At 36.9% G+C, this 19938-nt stretch overlaps 1 protein-coding gene across 8 annotated transcripts in view; it reads right to left on the bottom strand.

The window, feature by feature from the left end:
• The window catches only part of ARHGAP42 (Rho GTPase activating protein 42), a 285418-nt gene that overhangs the window by 248676 nt on the left and 16804 nt on the right, over positions 1-19938 (bottom strand). Inside the window, exon 1 of one of the 8 annotated variants that reach the window (XM_057748207.1) lies at positions 6987-7105. The exons of the other annotated variants lie outside the window; for them this stretch is intronic. Coding sequence (XP_057604190.1) covers positions 6987-7074 — 88 coding nt within the window. The 5' untranslated portion in view covers positions 7075-7105. Of the gene's footprint in view, positions 1-6986; positions 7106-19938 lie in introns of those variants that run through there. 8 annotated transcript variants of the gene reach the window in all.

The following is a 19938-nucleotide window of genomic DNA, read 5'->3' on the forward strand; positions in this document are numbered from 1 at the left end:
TAGAATTTGGATCTACAAGTCTTCTTCCTTTCTTAACTCTACAGCGCTGTAGACACAAAAGACCTTTGACAAGTGAATAAATTTAAGCTAACATTTACTGAACACTTACTATGTGCTAAGCACTTTGCCAAGGGCTTTATGGGAAATCTAACATACTCCTCATGACAACCCTATGAGTTAAGTGCTTTCACTCCATGTCACAGATAAGGAAGCTGAGGCTTAGATATATTAAATAACTTGCCATAAGTCACCCAGCTAGTAAGAGTCTGACCCTAAATCTGAATCCAGCAAACTATAGATTCAGAGTGCTTAACTGGTATTTTTACATTTGGTTTGCATAAACTGAGTGCATGCTAAATGCTAAGCTTTACACGTGTATGTGTTACATTGGATTTGTGGTGAAATTAAATACTTCATTACGAGTAAAATGAAGTGTGTGAATAAGTTAATCTGATAACATTTGGGGGTTGGTTAATTAACATAATACATGTTCTAAGTGAATCAACATCTTGATGTTAGATAATTCATATATAAAGTTTATCTCAAGATTTTAGGGCCAGCTGGGAGAACATATTTACAAGTGAATCAACAGACAAAGGATTAATCTCCAAAATATATAAACAGTTCATGCAGCTCAATATCAAAAAAACAAACAACCCAATCAAAAAATGGGCAGAAGATCTAAATAGGCATTTCTCCAAAGAAGACATAGAGATGGCCAAGAGACACATGAAAAGCTGCTCAACATCACTAATTATTAGAGAAATGAAAATCAAAACTACAATGAGGTATCACCTCACACCGGTGAGAATGGGTATCATCAGAAAATCTACCAACAATAAATGCTGGAGGGGGTGTGGAGAAAAGGGAACCCTCCTACACTGTTGGTGGGAATGTAAATTGATACAGCCACTATGCAGAACAGTATGGAGGTTCCTTGAAAAACTAAAAATAAAATTACCATCTGACCCAGCAATCCCATTACTGGGCACATACCCAGAGAAAACCATAACTCAAAAAGACACATGCACCCCAATGTTCATTGCAGCACTATTTACAATAGCCAGGTCATGGAAGCAACCTAAATGTCCATCAACAGATGAATGGATAAAGAAGATGTGGTACACATATACAATGGAATATTACTCAGCCATAAAAAGGAATGAAACTGGGTCATTTGTAGAGACATGGATGGACCTACAGAGTGAAGTAAGTCAGAAAGAGAAAAATATCGCTTATTAACACATATATGTGGAATCTAGGAAATTGGTACAGATCAACCAGTTTGCAAGGCAGAAATAGAGATACAGATGTAGAGGACATACATATGGACACCAAGTTGGGGGTGGGGGGTTGGGGAGGGATGAACTGAGAGGTTGGGAGTGCTATATATACATTAATATGTATAAAACAGATGACTAATAAGAAAAAAATCAAATTATACACTATATGCAGTTTATTGTATGTCAATTATCTCAATAAAACTTTTTTAAAAGAAAAAATAAACAAAATAAAATAAAAACAAAAAACAAAACAAAACAAAAGATTTTAGGGCCAGCATAAAAAAGATTAGAGATCATTTTTCCATTGGTAACATCGCTGCTTCAGGTAAGTGTCTGATTTGCAGAGGAGTAAAAGCTCTTTGTCTTTAAAGGAATAAAACACTTACTATGCCACGGGCCCAGCTCTCCATATCTACAGCCTCTTGGCCTGTCTGCCTGCCAGAGATTCTGGCCGCTTAAGCCGATCACAGAACCTACCAATCTTGTCCCAAGAATGTCCGACCTTCTGATTTAGAGAAAAACTCTCACCCAAGGAGTCGATTATTGTAACTGAGGGACCTATGTGAGGAATTCCCACAGCCAAACATGGCTGTTTGCACCTACTTGTGATTAAAGGCCCACAGGTTTGGCTAAATTTGGTATGAGGCAATATACCACCTGGTACGAGTTTGCAGGGGTGGAGATTATAGGCTCCACCTGCTTCTCATCAGTGAAAGCTATTCAGTCATCATTCATTCAACATTTATTGAGCATTGTCACAGCTACTGGGATTCAGCAGTAAACAAGAGATAAAACTCCCTGCCCTCATGGAACTTACCTCCTAGTGGAAAGAGAACACAAAATAAAATGCATAGTGTGTTAGCTGACGATAACTGCTATATGGGAGGTCAGGGCAAGATGAGGGGAGTGAGACAAGGAAGTTATTCAACTTTAAGATGGTAAGGGAAGGTCTCTCTGAGAAAGCGACTTCTGAATAAAGATCTGATGAAATACAATATTTACCAAATAGAACCCGGCATTCACATAACTGCTAACTGGATTGGGCAGCTGGCTACACGAACATTCTCTTCTCGCCAGCGGTTTTATTTACTCAGCAAAGACCAGCCCTATGCACTCAGTGGCCCAAACAGAGAACTCCTACCCATACCTGCTCCCAAGGCCCTCAGAGTGGCCCACAAAAGCCAGTCCCACCAAGTTCAGAAACCCATTTCTCAGAAACAGCAGCTTCCGTTGACCAGAGTTGGACATTCAGCAAAATGAAGAGATCTGCCCAGTTCTTTAGAATCACTAAAATAAAAGTCTTTACAGTCTCGACTTCAAACCTTTAAAAGCACACAAAGATGTAAATCTAGGTTATACTGTAAGGCAAAGCATCATTCCTTATTTTAAAGAGTATTTAAAAAGCCATTATATTGAAAGGTGAAAAAAATACTGAAAGACTACACAAAATGATACAGAAAAAAAAAGAGTAAAAGCAAACATTTAAGCAACCCACTTCAAGGGAAAAAATGCAATTCAAACTTTCCAATTTATTTGACATGGCCTATGTCAGCATTTGCATGAGGTTTAATCAAAGGCATATGCCATTCTGATAGTCCTTGAGAGGAAAGGAATTCAAGCTTTGACGTGCATATTCAGTGTTTCTTAAAAATCTCCCTGTGAGAAAGCGTCATTAGCTTTCCAGCTGTAATTAAATTCCAGCCTAAAGAGGCCATTCTTGGTCAAAAGATATCTCTGCACTCCCCCACACACTCAGCAGCATTAATACACAAGGTTTAACAGCCACAAGTACCTCTGAGGTCAAATGCAAGACAGCTGATCTTCACCTAAAGAGAATTCAGCTGCAGACGCTCAGCAGCGGTTATGTACCGCTGAGAGCAAACCTATGGTACAATTTTCAAGCTTCTCTCCCTGCTGTGCACTTGATGAAGGAACTCATAACACCCAGGTGGAAAGTGCAGCCACACAGTCCACAGTATAGCAAACCTTCCCGAAGTAGAAAACTACCACCCCGTGTATTCCGTCACATTAATCTTATTTGAAATTTAGGTAAACCTACTAATCAGGGATTTTATAGTCTTTATAAACCCTGAGTCTTGATATTTAACAAATGTTAATAATAATTAATAACTACAATTTTCATAAAGGTAAAAGCTACCTCCACTCATTGTATAATGACAGGAAAAGGAAAGTAAACCTCAATGAAACGCCACTTGAAAAGACTCCCGGCGTTTACGCTCTAAAATAGCTCTTTAGCGGAGTATTAGTCAATAAAAAGTGAAGACAACTTTTTTTTTTTTTCCTGCAGGGTGAGCAGGTCCAGCCCAAGGCACACCTGGCAAGAGAGATGACTCCAGACAAAACAGAAAAGTAAACAACTGAACGGAGGAACCATCGTGGGCTCGGAAGCTGGGGGCCAAGAGTCCGGGTAACTTCCCAAGACCTCTACATCAGCAAAAACCGGTGTCACGTGGTGGTGGCGAGCGCTCACACCCCGCATCAAGAGATTCTATCTATTCAGTAGACCCTGCGCTAGATAACAAGAACGCAAGGAAGTTATTTCAGAAATGTTTAACTTCCTACTTTTTGAAAGTTAGCTTCATTTATCTATAAATGTAGGTGCATAAACACTCCGTTTCCTATCAGTGATGCGTAAACTGACATGAAGCATGTCTAGACGATGACCACAATGCACGGCACCCTCTCGTCATAGACTGGAAATGTAACGTCAGTCTAAATCCTTCCCTTGAGGACATGAACATCTGATATACTCTCCAAAACCAGGCCAAATTCACAACAGGGGCACAACCTCCTCAACTGGTAGCAGACATGATTTTCTAATGCTTTAATTTTCAACTTCTTGATCCACAGGTTTCCTTTTGCCTCTTGAAATGTGGATATATATTTACTAACATCTGTTGAATGCCAAGATTCAGGGTTTACCCCTAACTCAGTAAGTTTGTCACGTCTTCTAAAGGTTACCAAATATCCTTTGGCCACTATATTAATGAAGTAAATACAGGTCTATTTTTTGTTTCGGTTAGCATACAGTTAAATGGTTTGGCTAAGAGAAACCCCCAACATTTTATTTTCTGACTCTATTACTGTAGGTAGGAAAAATATAAAGAAAGTTGCTCATATAATTTCACTTATTCAAAATTTATTTAGACCTACTATGTGACAAACACACTGCTAAAGATAATTTTCTACTTTCATGGAGCTTAGAGTGAGGAAAACAGAAAAGTAAACAATTGCAACGCATGTTGTAAGTGCTACAACTGGCAACTACTCCCACAGAGGGGAGAGGGAGAAGATGGCAACTCTGTATTCTGCAGTGTCACTGTTTCTCTCCTTAGTCATCCTTATCCCACTCAACAAAAGCACTTCTAGTCACTGAACCCGTGACAATCGGAAAGCTCTGAACTCCTATCCATGGACCTCCATGTCTCTGCCCAATTACCACCCAATATGGGTTGCTCCACCCCTACCGCAGATGGAAACCCAGGTGCAACTTTTTCTTTTCATCAGCTGATTGCAGGATTAAGGAGCTTCAATCTTAGCAGGCTTGTTGACAGAGGTATCAATACATGTGGTCTTCCCAGAAGAGAACAAAGTTTATCAACTAAGCCCATGTATATTTTAGCAATTACCAGAGTATATCAACCAGTGCAATAAATGTTAATGATTTTCCAAGTTTGCTGCACAAAACTGTTTCAAATCAAGCTATTTAAAAACAAACAAACAAGAAAACAGAAAGAAAAACTTCTCGGAATGAAACAATAATAATTTTCTCTTAGCCTTCCTTCGTTCTCACTGATCCCTGTGAAGAATAGAGGAATTATAACCAACATGCACTTAAATCATGCCCCTAAATCGACAAAACAATTCTGCAGCATTCCTCAACTTTCAGCCCCTCTAGGATCACCTCACCTCCCCATCAGAAAGATGCTTTCAAATTGAGCAAGGTCAGATGAATGCCAAATGAAGCCCAGCTGGCACAGATATAACCCTAAACAAAAGCACCACAGAAAAGTTCACCCAGCTGAGCTCAGCCACTTAAGAGAAAGCAATTCCAATCATCTCCACAACAACGGAGATGGCAGCAGCTCAATCATCCAGTGAAGGAGCTGAAATATGCAGGGCTTCCCTAGTGAGGTTCTATAATGACTTTTTGGTAGAGTTCCATGTAAATTATAGATATAGAAATACAGATAATAATGCTTCAAAAAGCTCCATTTCCCTTAAAAGCAAAAAAGTTTTGGTCCTTTTTTTCATTTGCAAGACACAGTAGTTCTCAACAAAACAGTAGCTGCCATTGCACTTATGAGCTTACATTCACCAAAATGCACAAAAATGATATATTTTACCCAAAACAGTTATGTGGCACACACCTGAGTTTGGGTCATATTACTATGGTTAAATAGTAGTGATCATTTAATGAGTACTTGCTACGTGACCAACAGTGACTTAATTACTTTGCCTCCACTATGTCATTTAATCAACCTAACCCATCAGCATCATCAATATCTCCACATTTAATAGAGAACAGAGTCAGGAACTTCAAGGATTTGTATTCCAATTACCTTGCCTTGGGAGGTACTTTCTTAAGTGGGCAGAACCAGAAAGCTTGCTCACCACTCTATGATCTCCAGAGTATATCACTTTAATCTATAATGTAAGAATCTTTTATTTCTACCCCTTGATTCAGCCTGCAGTTAACTCTTTGCTCTATTAAGTTGTAAATAATTAATCAATCATTTGGTCAACAATTTGGACAAAGTTTAGAAAACTTGGAAGTCAGTCAGTTCTCAGCACTTTGGATTCTAATTTTAGCATTTTGATACTGTGGTGAGTTTCCCTGATTTAGGGTCTCTCAAATTTATAGAAACTAGCTCTGCAGCCAAACTGATCTATCCACCTCCTTAATTCAGTTCCCACCGCTTCTATAACCTAGCAGTTAACCCTGGAGAGTAACATCCCTAAATTTTAACTTCAGTCAATCTCACACCATAACAAGCAGCTGGCACTCAAATATTTGATTTGATGCCTCCTACTCATTTGTATATTATGATTCTGCTTACACTTTATAATGGAATTCTCAATGGTACACTTTTACATTGTTCTGAAAATGAAACATGCATATAATAGTTTAAAGGGAATTATTTAAATCTGTAACATCCACTAGGATATATACTAAATAAGCAATAGATACACATTTACATATAGAATACATTCAGAAGTGAAACAATGGCAAAAAAAATTTTAAAGTAGGAAACACTTGGGCATATTGGAATTTCATCATGTGGTCCCTCTCAATAACACTCAAGGTAAGTGAATGAATGGACAAGAAGCAGTCCCACCTTTACTACATTTCCACAATTTCTATTTTTGGATAGTATATTGTTATGTGGATGAATGGCTGTATAAATATACAGACAAAATTTCATTTACAAATGAAAATAAAAGGAAACAGACAATTAAGCATTAATGCATGTCATGCTGATAAAAATATAGCACTCTCTACCCAGTTAACTATTATTTACTTAAAACCCAGTTAATTACTCTATTGTCTGCATACTCATGGTGTTTGTAATCTGCAAAATGAACTGAATGAAAAAGGTGATTTAATATTACCTTTAATATTTAATATTAATAATTAATTTTATCTTTAATATTTAATAGTAATAGAAAAAGACCACTAACCTAATATTCTGTATCCAGTGAAATTATCCTTCAATAGTGAAACAGAAATAAAGACTTTGTCAATCAAAAAAGTGAGAGATTGTGTCATCAGTTGACCTGCCTTGCAAGAAAGAAGTTCTTCAGTCCTACATAAAGAAAGAGAAATAGAAGAAATAAACATAAAATAAATTTATGCTGTTGTATTGGTTAATTACAGCATAGAGATAAGTAAAATGAATGACAGCAGTGTTATAAAGAAGAGGAGGGAGGAGTTGGGAATACCCAGATATGAGGTAATTGCACTGAGAGTGATGTGGTATAGTGTTATTTGAACGTGGACCTGCATTAGTTGTAAATGTATATTGCAGATTCCAGAGCAACCACTTTAAAAACAATTAAAGTATAATGGTATGTAAGAGATGAGAGAAAATAGAATCATATAAAATCCCCAAATATTTGAAGATTAAACAACACATGTCTAAACACATGAGTCACAGAAGTCACAAGAAGAATTTTTAAATATTTTCAACTAAATGAAAATGAAATAAGCGACTTTTTAAAACTGTGGAAAGCAATGCTTTGAGGGAAATTTATAGCACTGAATGCAAATATTTGGGAAGAAGAAGATCTGAAATCAACAATCTAAGTTTACAACTTAGGAAAACTAGAGAAAGAAGATCAATATAAGCCTAAAGCAAGCAGAAAATATGAAATAATAAATATTATACAGAAACTAATAAAATCAGAAACAGAAAATCAATAGAGGAAAAAAATCAATAAAATCAAAAGCTGATCAGAAATAAAATTAGAGTCATCACTACTAACATGGACATTAAAAGGATAATGAAGGAATAACATGAACAGCTCCATACCTACAAATTTGATAATTTAGATGAGGTTCACCAATTCCTTGAAAGATACAAACTACCAAAACTCACACAAGGAGAAACAGATTATCTGAATAGACCTACAGATACTAAAGAAAGTAAATCAATAATTTTAAATCTACCAAAAAAAAAAAAAAAGAAAAAAAAGCATCATGCCTAGGTGGTTTCACTGGTGTATTCTACCAAATATTTAAGAAAGAAATAATAACAAGTATCTACAAGTTCTTCCAGAAAATAGAACCTAAAAGAATACTTCCCATCATTACAAGAAGCCAGCATTACCCTAAAGCCAAAACTAGACAAAATAAAACAAGAAAGCAAAACTACTTCTCTCATGGATATAGATGCAAAAATCCTCAGCAAAATATTAGAAAATTGAATCCAACAATTATAAAACAACCACTTGGGATTTATCCTAGGTTTATAAGACTAGTTCAATATTTGAAAGTCAGTTAATATAATCCATTACATCAACACTCTGAAGGAAAAAAATTCACATGATCATATCAATAGATGTGGAAAAAGCATGTGACAAAGTCCAACACACATTCATAATAAGAACTCTCAGTAAAAAAAAAAAAACAAAAAAAACCTCTCAGTAAACTAGGAATACAGGGGAACTCCCACAACGTGATTAAAAAAAAAAAAATCTAAAAGACACCTAGTGTCAAAATCACACTTACTGGTGAGAAACTTAAAGGCTTCCCCCCAAGACTGGACACAAGGCAAGGATGTTCCCTCTCACTATTCTTCAATATGATGTTAGAAATTCTAGCTAATGCAATAAGACAAGGAAAGGAAACAAAAGGTATACAGATAGAAAAGAAATAAAACTGTTTTTGTTCACAGATGACATGACTATTTACGTAGAATGTCCCAAATAATCAACAAAAAGATTCTTAGAATTAATAAGAAATTATAGCAAGATTGCAGGATACAAGGTTAATATTTAAAAATTGTTTTCTCATATACCAGCAAAAAACAATAGGAATTTGAAATTTAAAATATTTACATTAGCACCAAAAAGTGAAATATTGAGCTTTAAATCTAACAAAATATGTACATGAAGAAATGAAGAAAATCACAAAACTCTGATGAAAGACATCAAAGATTTTAATAAATGGAGAGATATTCCATGTTCATGGACAGGAAGACTCAATATCATCAAGACATCAGTTCTTCCCAACTTGATCTATAGATTCAATACAGTCCTAATCAAAAATCTTAGCAAGTAATTTTGTCTAGCTGATTCTAAAGTTTATACTGAAAGGCAACAGACCCAGAATAACCAACAAAATACTGAAAGAGAAGAACAAAGCCAGAGGACTGAAATTACCCAACTTCAAGACTTAGTATAGGGCTTCCCAGGTGGTGCTGTGGTTAAGAATCCACCTGCCAATGCAGGGAATGCGGGTTCAATCCCTGCTCCAGGAAGATCCCACATGCCACAGAGCAACTAAGCCCATGCACCACAACTATTGAGCCTGTGCTTTAGAGCCTGTGAGCCACAACTATTGAGCCCACATGCTGCAATTACTGAAGCCCACGCGCCTAGAGCCTGTGCTCCGCAATAAAAGAAGCCACAGCAATGAGTAGCCCACGAACCCCAAAGAAGGGTAGCCCACGCTCACCATAACTACAGAAAGCCAGTGTGCAGCAACGAAGACCCAACATAACCAATAAATAAATTAATTAATTAAAAAAAAAAAACTTGGTATAAAGCTACAGTAATTAAGACAGTGTGGCATTAGCAAAAGACAAAGAGATCAATGAAACATAACAGAGAGCCCAGAATAGACCCCCAAAAGGTAGCAAAAGCAGTTCAATGGAAAAAGAACAGTCTTTTCAACAAGTGATGCTCAAAAAACTGGACATCCATGTGACAAAAAAAAAAAAAAAAGGAATCTAAAGAATCTGGACATAGAGTTGACATGCTTTGCAAAAATTAAAAACTCAAAATGCATCCTAGATCTAAATGTAAAACTATAAAACTCCTAAGAAGATAACACAGTAGAAAATGTGAATGACTTTGGCTTTGGCAATGAAGTTTTAGATCCACACCAAAAGCACAATCCATGAAAAAAAAACTGGTAAGGTGAACTTCATTAAAATTAAAAACTCTGCTCTGTGAAAGACACTGTTAAGAGAATAAAAAGATAAGCCACAGACTGGGAGAAAATATTTGCAAAACTTATGTGTGATAAAGGACTTGTATCTAAAATATACAAAGACTCTTGGGCCTTCCCTGGTGGTTCAGTGGTTAAGACTCCGTGCTTCCAGTGCAGGGGGTGTGGGTTCAATTCCTGGTCAGGGAACTACTCTGCCTGATACTATAATGGTGAAAAAATGACATTCTGCGTTCGTCAAAATCCTTAGACCCACGTGACATAAAGAGTGAATGCTAATGTAAACTATGGACCTTAGGTAATAATAATATCAATGCTCATTCATTCATTCTAATAAAAGTACCACACTAATGCAAGATGTTAATAACAGGGGCAACTGCCTGCGTGTGTATATGTCGGGAAAGGGTAAGTAATATGGGAACTCTATATCATGTGCTCAATTTTTTGCAAATAGCTCTTTTAAAAAAATGTGTATGGAAACTGAATGACAAGTATATGGTTGTTGATTATAACAGTCTCTAATTTTAAGTGTGTTTGAAATGTTTATGGTAAAAATTACCAAAAAATTTTAATAAAACAAAATCCTAGTTAGAAGACCATTCATATTTATATTTTAAATTGTTAAAAGCAGTATGTGATCAATGAATATTAGATATTCAAAAAATCAACACCTCAAACAACAGTCAGAAAAAATTAACATAAAAAGCCCACATTTCAAGTTTTTGGGGTTTTTTGTTTTTAGAAAGATCCTTCAAGATCAAGAATCTAGGCATGTTTTTACTTTTATAAATGTGTAATTTTCATCTTGGGATTTTTTTCCTCACAAGAACAAAACCAGTTCTATTATTATTAAAAACTATTACTATTATTACGTAAGCAATACTGAAACATTAAAGAAAAATGGAAAAAAAAGAAAAATAACTATATTCCCCCCATCAGAAGTTATTTGTATAAATTATCTTCCAATTTTTTTCCCAACATTATTAACAATTGTTACACATTAACAATTTAACTATGGAATCCCTTAAAGGCCAACCTAAACCTTCCACTCACTTCAGCTTTTAGGCAAAATAATCCATTTAATTTTGTCAGATCATCTAGTTTCTGGGCACTCAGTAACAGGCTGTTGAACTGAATTAAGGAGAGATTTTTCAGATTTCCCAGACTCACATATACCAGATCTTCTTACTATATGGACAGCAACCATGCGTGACCCCTGGGGTAGGTCCCCAGCACCTGCAGATTCCAATTTAGGAAAACCATGCTATAGGGTCCATCACAACCAGAGCATGGAGATCACTTCCCCCCAGAGAGACAGATCATTGGAACAATGATCTTGCTCCAAAGCAAGGATTCCAAGGCTAGAAACGCTGACGACAGCACCAAGCCAACTGGGGCATGATGACTCATCGGGCAGCAGACATTGCACCAGCCAATTCATCATCGGAGGCAAGGCTGGGGGCGAAACTAAGGCCTGGAAGAGTGCCTGGGATGCAGAAGTAATAAATAACTTGCTGATAGGCTTTCTCTGCTTCTTTTTCTTTTTTCAAGCACCTGTCTCTATGCGTGTAAGAGATGGCTTCATTTTTCTTCTTCGTAAAACAACAGATTTAGGATGTGTGATATCTGAATGACAGGCAGAGCTGGTGTAGCCAAGAGTGTCTCTTTGCTGCCAGTTTCACCGTCTGTTAATCTGAGCCTGCCCACACACAATGCACATGTGCTCAACACACATCCACCCACCCACCCCCACACACACATATACACCTACACAGAGAAAAAGAGGAGCAAGGAGGAGAGGAGAGAGGGAGGGAGAGAGATGGGTGAGGCTCCTGGTTAGCAAATACCAGAACCTGGAGCAAATGGCAAAGTTTGTGCAACAGACCTGACCTCTGGCCTGCTGCAGAGTGCAGGCAGGCACACAAACTAAAAAAAATGCTAATATGATGCCCAGAGAAGGCCGGCTACTGGCTCCTACTGGACTTGACGGCTTAAATTCCTCTGAATCAATCTGTCTGCCTAGACGTTTTCCTCTTTGTTGCCATGCAGACCAATGTTAAATAATTACCATGGCCAAAACTTCCAACTGAGGTCTAAGTGGCTATATCCTGCAGTCATAGCCTTAATCTGCAATAAAATTTAACTTGAAACTATCATTGAATATTCAATTGTTTTCTGATAATATTCAACATGGCTGGTATTTCAGTAAGAAGAAAAGGACCATATCCAATGGAAGCAAGAAATCTGAGTTCATTTTGCTGTGCCCTGATATTTTTTAAGTTTATCCAGCACCAAGTACTTATTCTTAGTTTTTCATTTAATTCGAGGGTTTTTCCGCTACTTTTTCAGTAATATCGGTTTTCTTTGAAAGATGTATGGTCCTTTCAATCTATTAAGGAATCACTGTATTCAGTAAGTCACATAAATAAAAAATGTGCAGTGAAGCAACATAACTTCCCCTAACTTCCTTCATCACAAAACACCATTCATTAAATAATTTAAAGCTTGAATCAAGTAACATGAGAGCTATCAAATGCAATGCATATTTAAATGTTATATTAAATAAAATACTGAACCATTACTTGCACAAGAAACTAACTTACATGATACTTTACTCAACATAGGATTCAATTTAGTTCATTTTTTTTGATAATCTGTGCACTCAATATATAAACATATCCCTAAGTGAGAAATTACCATGCACCACATAGTAGATGATTCCAGTTTTATCAGATTTTTATTCTTCAGAGACTCATTTTTATTTTCCTCTTTGAAATCCATTTGTAAATATCCTAGCTATATGTAACTTTAATTTTTTTATTCTTGATGCACTGAAACTGTCTCATCTATTTATTATCCTCAACTAACCTTATAAAATGACCTTTGCTCTGTTTCAAACTCACTCTTACTTACTTCCTCATTTTTATAACAACCAAGCTATGCTCCTCCAAAACTCTGAAATATTCTCAACAGAACAAAATAAAAAGACAGTTTCTTTCAGAAGTATTGGAGTTCACACAGAAAATATCTGCTTTCAAGAACCAGATAAATTCTCTGTCTTGACCTTTCTATCAGTTGCTTGATACAGTAGCTGTTACCACTTTCAAGAGCTATTTGCACTGGAGTTGACCAGGATCTGCTTTGAAGAGCCCTCACAGGACCAAGGCGATGTGCCACTTGCCAAAGAACTCCGCGACCTCAAAGCATCTCCGTGGCACCAGAGAATTTCTCCCCACCATGCACCTGCCCACTCACCTGCCCAAAGAAAACTTAATCAGGCTTTACCACATACACCTTAGACAGATACAACTTAATTCATGAAATAGCATACTTATTTTGTTTTACAATTCTTGAAAAAAGTTGTAATTTTTTTTTTTACATCTTTGACCCTGACTCACAGGAAGAACTACATTTTACAACCCAATATTGTCTCCTCATTCATGTGTACTTACAAAACAGAAACGAGTTTCATTAAATAATATCTTCCCTTAATACATTCAATATTGTGACATCTTATTTATTCTATTTTTTTCCTAATACTAGTGCAGCTCACCAAATCCATTTAAGAACCCTCTAGGATCACAACCCACAGTCTGAAAACCACTGGAACATTTGAATATATAATATCCTACGTGAGTGAATTTGAATGCCAGGGTAACACTCAAGGCAGCTCTGTGAAGAGTAAATACTAAATCCATATCAAGCTCAAATTATTTTTACTTCCCTGCTTGCAAGAAACAAAACCAGGACTGCTTCTCCATGGTTTCCCTTTCTGAACATGTCCTCTAAATAACCTAGAATCACCCTGAGATGATAAACGTTGAGTGATATTTGTTATTCCACAAATGTCTAAGCTGCTGAAATCCCCCACGAATACTTATTCTGAGCTTGACGTACCTCAAGAGCTCATCCTGGCATTTTCCTCCCTGGCTCTCCTTCAGTTCAGGGGCTCTGCACCGATACCCACTGTCTTTCTCTCTTTGCTTATTTAATATTTCTTGTTGCTCTCCACTCAACACATTCATTCTCAAAATAACCTTGAAATAGTTACCTTCTCCCTAATGAAACATGCTTTAACCCCAAAGAATATAAAACTATAAAAATACAGTTCTATTTCAGTTCATAGACATATAAGTCAGAAGAAAGAACTGATGTTTCAGAAATCAACAGTCAGTTCAGTAACCAGAAAACTTCTACTAGTTTATTTCTTAAGTACTCAATTTCATCATCTTCATTAATTACCTATAGCATTTCTTTGACCCAGGATCCACCAACTTTTTTCACTTATATATAATTAAATTCTGGTGTCAATTATCAAAGCTTAAAAACATCCTTTGCAATGTACCACAAACGAGTTTTAACTAAAATGAACACACTGATACATGTTGCATTGCTGGTCTGGGCCCGTGTTCAACATCTGACTCCACACCACCTAAGGACCCAGTTCAGTTCACGAGACATACAGTGTAGGCAAGGTCTCCGTGGAGCTTACATCCAGTGGACTCTCTGAGCTTAGGCTACCTTTCAAAGACATTTCACAGTACACATTTCCCAGTTCTCTTTCCATTTCTTATTTGTTAACTGCTTTAGTTAATATAAGAAATCAATCTGTCAGCCCTGCATCTCCACATCAGTGCTGTCGCCCGCGCTGTCCTACACAGCTAGACTCTCTTCCCACACTTGTCCAACCTGTACACATCACCCTCTCCAAGACATGCTGATTGCAATTCTTCTAGTGACCTCTCACCAACCAAAACCCATCCACTTTGGTTCTTTTCACACATCTGTGTTCTGTTTAGGTTGTAAGCTTTTCAGAAACAGAAATCACTGCTTGCTAATTCTTATAAGGCTCCTAATAACTGGTGTAAGTCGCACTGTCCCTGATAGATAGTAGGTGAATCCTGTTGACATTTAGCTTTCCTTGTGTTGATGTTGGTATTTTGTTATCCCTTTCAATTATGGCTTTAATTTTTTTAAAAAAGAAAAGTTTTTAATAGGGCCCGTAGTAGTGAGAAAAAGATGAGTTTAATAAATTCTAATAAATCAGAACAAACATATACCTAGAGCCATAAGGAACTGTACTGTTTGTTCTTGTTACCATCTTCAGATAAACATGTTCCCAGGCAGCAAGTAGGACAGGAAATGGAAAGGGGAGGGGGAATCCCCTCAAAAGCAGGCTATTGGTTCTACCATGTTTTAAGTCTTGTCCCAGCCTTACACATTTAAGGAAAAAAGCAGAAAGTTAGTTTTCCCTATTCTCCAACTGGAGACAAGAGTTTAACAAGACTGCACAAGGGCATGATTAACCTGGGATCCAAAGTCAAAATTAAATAAGAATTGTGTAGATCTATCTCCTGTAGTTCAACCTGACCAAGAAAAAAGAATCTGAGAAGCCTAGAAGTTATCTCCTCTCTTCTCTGACTGATGTTTGCTATCTCTTTATCAGGCCCAAGAACCATCACTAGATGTCAGAGGGCTGGCTGTCACAGCTGCTCCAGAAAATTCCTTTCACGTTGAATTCCCATTCCCACTGGTAGTGGAAAAAAGATAAAGGACCTCAGCAACTTTGGAAGTAGGGGTAATTGGGAATGGCTGCTTCAGATAGCAATAAATTACCTCAAATATCATACAAACGAAAACATACAAATAATTTGTAAGTTTTCATGTAACTGGACATAAAATTCAATTCTCTGCTCATTCTTTGAAATGTTTTTATAAACTTTAGCAGATTTCGGAAAGTGAAATGCCATTAACAAAAAACGCTGCAGCATTTAAGAACTGACTTCACAGGTAAATACGTTTTCATCCTCTTTAAGCAAATCACTTCATAGTCTCTCTAGATCATTTAAAACCTCTGCTAAAAAGATTCTGCCTTCTTCCACAAAAACAGGATTTCAAAAATCGGTGCATCATTCTGCCCACTATGGTTACTCATGATTTAAATAACAGAATGCACAGGATACTGATACCATATTACAAAACCATACCTGTTCAGAGCAGCCAGACAGAGCCCATTAGCCAAAAGTCTTGCCTTAGATTATTTTTTTCTTTTTCATTAAAAAAAAAAGACAAGATAACTGTGGCATAACTTTGTCAGAAAGGATGACTAATAAATACAATGAAATTCAAATCACATTAAAAATACCAACCCATGAATTACCAAAGTTAATAGAATGCAACAAACCTGCTCAAATTTACCCTTGGCACAGAAAGGCAATGAATACAGCAGACCACTTACGGTAATATTTCCAAAGAAACAAATTTTTGCAGATTCCCTAAAGAAATCCCAAAAGTATAGCCAATAAATAGTTGATATTTTATTATTCCAAATTCAACTAAATGCTTTAAAATTTCCAAGAAAATTTTTGTAAGAAACTAAAGAGAACCAAAGTATCATTTTATTGTTATCCTATAAATGATCACTTGGATTTACTTTAAAATACTATGTTCCTAGCACAATGCTTGATCCGCAGTAGGTGATTGTTACCTGATAAATAAATGGATTTAATCATCAAGCTTTCCCCTTTTAACCCTGACCCATCTGTCCCAATATTTGTTACTTCAGAGATAACAAGGTCACATTTTCCTCCAAAGGATTTTCACAGGAATTAGATTTGCTTCTTATAGTTTATAAAACATTACAAAAGAAATCAAACTCACCATAGGTTCTGTTGCTTAAACCTTTACCAGAAATATATTCTCAACATCTTTAAAACCTAAATCTGTTCTCCAGGAGAACACTTACTGTTATTAATACTAGTTATATTTTAACAGAACACCAGGTATAATTAATTTGTCCATGAAAACATTGTGCTTACCTCTACCAAACAAAACAGTCCAGGCCCAGATATGTGTATTTTATGATAGCCTCAATATGCTATTTTTAAAGGAATAAAAAGAGAAACTGCTCAAAGACAACTGGATAAATGAAGAGAAAGCATATTAAATAACCAGAAATTAGAGAGTGGGAAAGCAGGTAGGGAAAGGATGTGAGGAATATAAATTAAGGAAGTCACTGGCAAATTATTTACAGGGAATTGTTAATTGATTGGAAAGAAATGCAGTTAAAGAGCAAAGACTAGAAAGGCAGTATTTATCTCAGCTTCTGCCCCATCAACTCTCAGTAACTGGCTGAAGCTTGAGAGCTCGTGGCCTCCCACTTTATGTCCCCTCCACTGTCCCCACCCTCCCCACTCCCTCCACCTCCCCACGCCACTGGAAAACAGTGAGTATACCTGGGATCACAGCTGCAAAGCCCTAAGGAAGGAGGGTGCAGATTAAACTAGTAGGACTCCGTCTCCAACACCTGCCACTAGGTTCTCACTAACTTCCTTTTCCCCCACTACTGGAGGCAGGGAAGGAGGGCTGAGGATCTCTCTCATAGCACCACACTCGTATGTTCACATATAGGCATTTCTATTTTGTACTAAGTTTTAACACAAGCATATTTGTCCCTCATACAATGACAAAAGCAGTACACATTTCTGTACCTAGTTTTTCCCTTAGATTTATATCCTAAGGGTTCTGTTTAATTGACTAGTTAAGTAACTACTGTAAAAGTTTACGAAATTAGTTGTCATTGCTAATTATTTTCTATTACAAGTAAATTTTAATTACTGACATAGGAGATCAGGGTCCCCCAACTGCATGCAGTACCACAACAAACTCATGGGGGGTGCTGTTAGTCACTGAAACTTGAGAGAAACACAGCTGACATCCCTAAGTCAAATTGCTTAGAAATGGGTCATAGGCAAGGGGAAATGAGTTACCATAAGTGACAACAAATCAGGATTTATCCCTGATCTGGGGAGAAGGTTGTGCTCCACCACAAACTCAGGGGAAAAGAAGGAAGGAAGGAAGGGAGGAAGAGAGGAAAGGAGGAAGGGAGGAAGGGAGGAAGGGAGGAAGGGAGGAAGGGAGGAAGGAAGGGAGGAAGGGCGGGCACAGACTGCGGGTGGGAAATCAACATTACCCACTATAAGAAAAGTACCATAATTTGGATCACTGTTGCAGTGGGTATAAATCCTTGAAGGTTCTTGAAACATATTACTAATTTACAATGCCATCAGCAACATAATGATAGTAAGAGTCTTAGTACAGCCTAATTAGCACAGGCATTTAAAAAAATATTTTGGCTAATTTGATAGAAAATGGATTCCTTACTCACATTCATTTGCATTTCTCTGACTCCTGGTAAAGGTTAACAGCTGTGTTTATCCTTCAGCTAATCAACTGTCCCGGGTCTAATGCTCACTTATCTACAGACCCCCCTAACCGTTTTCCCCCTTTTATCTTATAGATACAAACCATTTGGTTTCAGATATCTATTCATCATCAATTTACAGCTATTGAGAAAAAGTTTTCATTGTACAATATGAATACCTACATTCAAGAGGAAGGAAGAGGTAAGGGACCTCTGAAAGCCTAAGCAGAAAAAGCTGGAAAACTGAAGAAGATTGGTAAGAGAACATGGCTCCACAGAAGCCAAGGGAGAAGAAGCTTCAGGAAGCAAGCAGTGGCTGGCAAGGTCAAATACACCATAGTCCTGTAAAATGATGACCACAGTGTCCTTTGGATTTGACAAGTGATTACTAGAGTTCTAAGCTTTAGAATACATCAGTGTTAAATTTCAACAACCTCAGCATAATCGTGTATTCATTCAACAGTTACCTGGCCATAAATATGTACCTGGCAGAGTACGAGACATAAAGAAAGAGATACAGATCACAGTTTAGCGGAACCTGGATAGGAATGTGTGCACATGTACAATTTGAGGGGGGCAGTAGGGGTAAATTTAACAAGTGGGCAGAAAGACCATCTAAAGCTAAAAGATGCCCAAAGGAACAAGTTTCTCCTCTCTAATAAGTAACTCCTTTAAAAAGTACAGTGTTTATACCATATAAAAGATGAAGTTATTTATAATTCAAATAAACTAATAATTTAGGGCCTGAAAAGAAACATACAAGAACTAAGTAGTCCACGTTAAAAAAAAGAAGTAATGTAAATGTCTGAGCCTGAAGAAGCTTTAAAAATAGTTATTTCTGATTTCTGGTTAAGTTCAGCGGATGCCACAGCTGCACTCCAATGACAGAATATGTTGGGGCTCCCCAAACTCGTGTCACAATGTATATATCACAGGCTTCGTTTCAGAACAACAGATGAATGCAGATTTTAGGCAGGAAAAATTCTTTAAAAGATGAAAGTCTTATTCAATCACATAGCTGATACATGATCCAATTTCCTTTTGGTGAACTGCAGCAAACTGCAGATGTTTCTTTACTCAAAATGGAACCCACTCTGGTTTCACTTACATTTCATATGTAGACTGCTTTAAATTACTTACACATAAGTATCACCTTCAACCTGAAGACTTTTAGCCATAAATATGCTAATAATAAAAATATGCAGAAGTAAGGAAAATATCTCACATTATAGTATTAATTTATATATAAATGGTATATATGTTATTATTGTATATTTTAAGTGTGTTCAAGTGGACATGGAAGGCTAAATGAAAAAGTTTATCATCATAGAAAAGCACTGAAAATGTTTCCCATTTTAGACATTTTTTATATTGAAATTACTTCATTCATTTGCTGATTTCTGTGTGCCAAGCACTATGCTAGGTATATCTCACAAGAGACTTTATCCTCATGAAAAAGAGTAGGGATTATTATTACTGTCCCCATTATAAAAATGAGGAAAACAGGGCTAAGGAGAGTGACTTACTAGGGCCACACAGCATACAAGCACACACACACACCCCCCACACTCTCAATATCTAATACAGTATCTAGTGCCTGAAGTGTGGTAGGTGACCCCTACGCATTTCCTGAATAGATCTGAATGGATGAAGAATGGACATCCAGATTCTTAGATGAGATCCCTATGCTGTGTTGACTGCTATAATAGAGGTACGTACAAGTCACTCTGTGAAACAGAGAAAGGGTGTCTAGAGGA

Source organism: Hippopotamus amphibius, chromosome 9, assembly GCF_030028045.1.
Source record: "Hippopotamus amphibius kiboko isolate mHipAmp2 chromosome 9, mHipAmp2.hap2, whole genome shotgun sequence".
NCBI lineage: Eukaryota > Metazoa > Chordata > Mammalia > Artiodactyla > Hippopotamidae > Hippopotamus > Hippopotamus amphibius.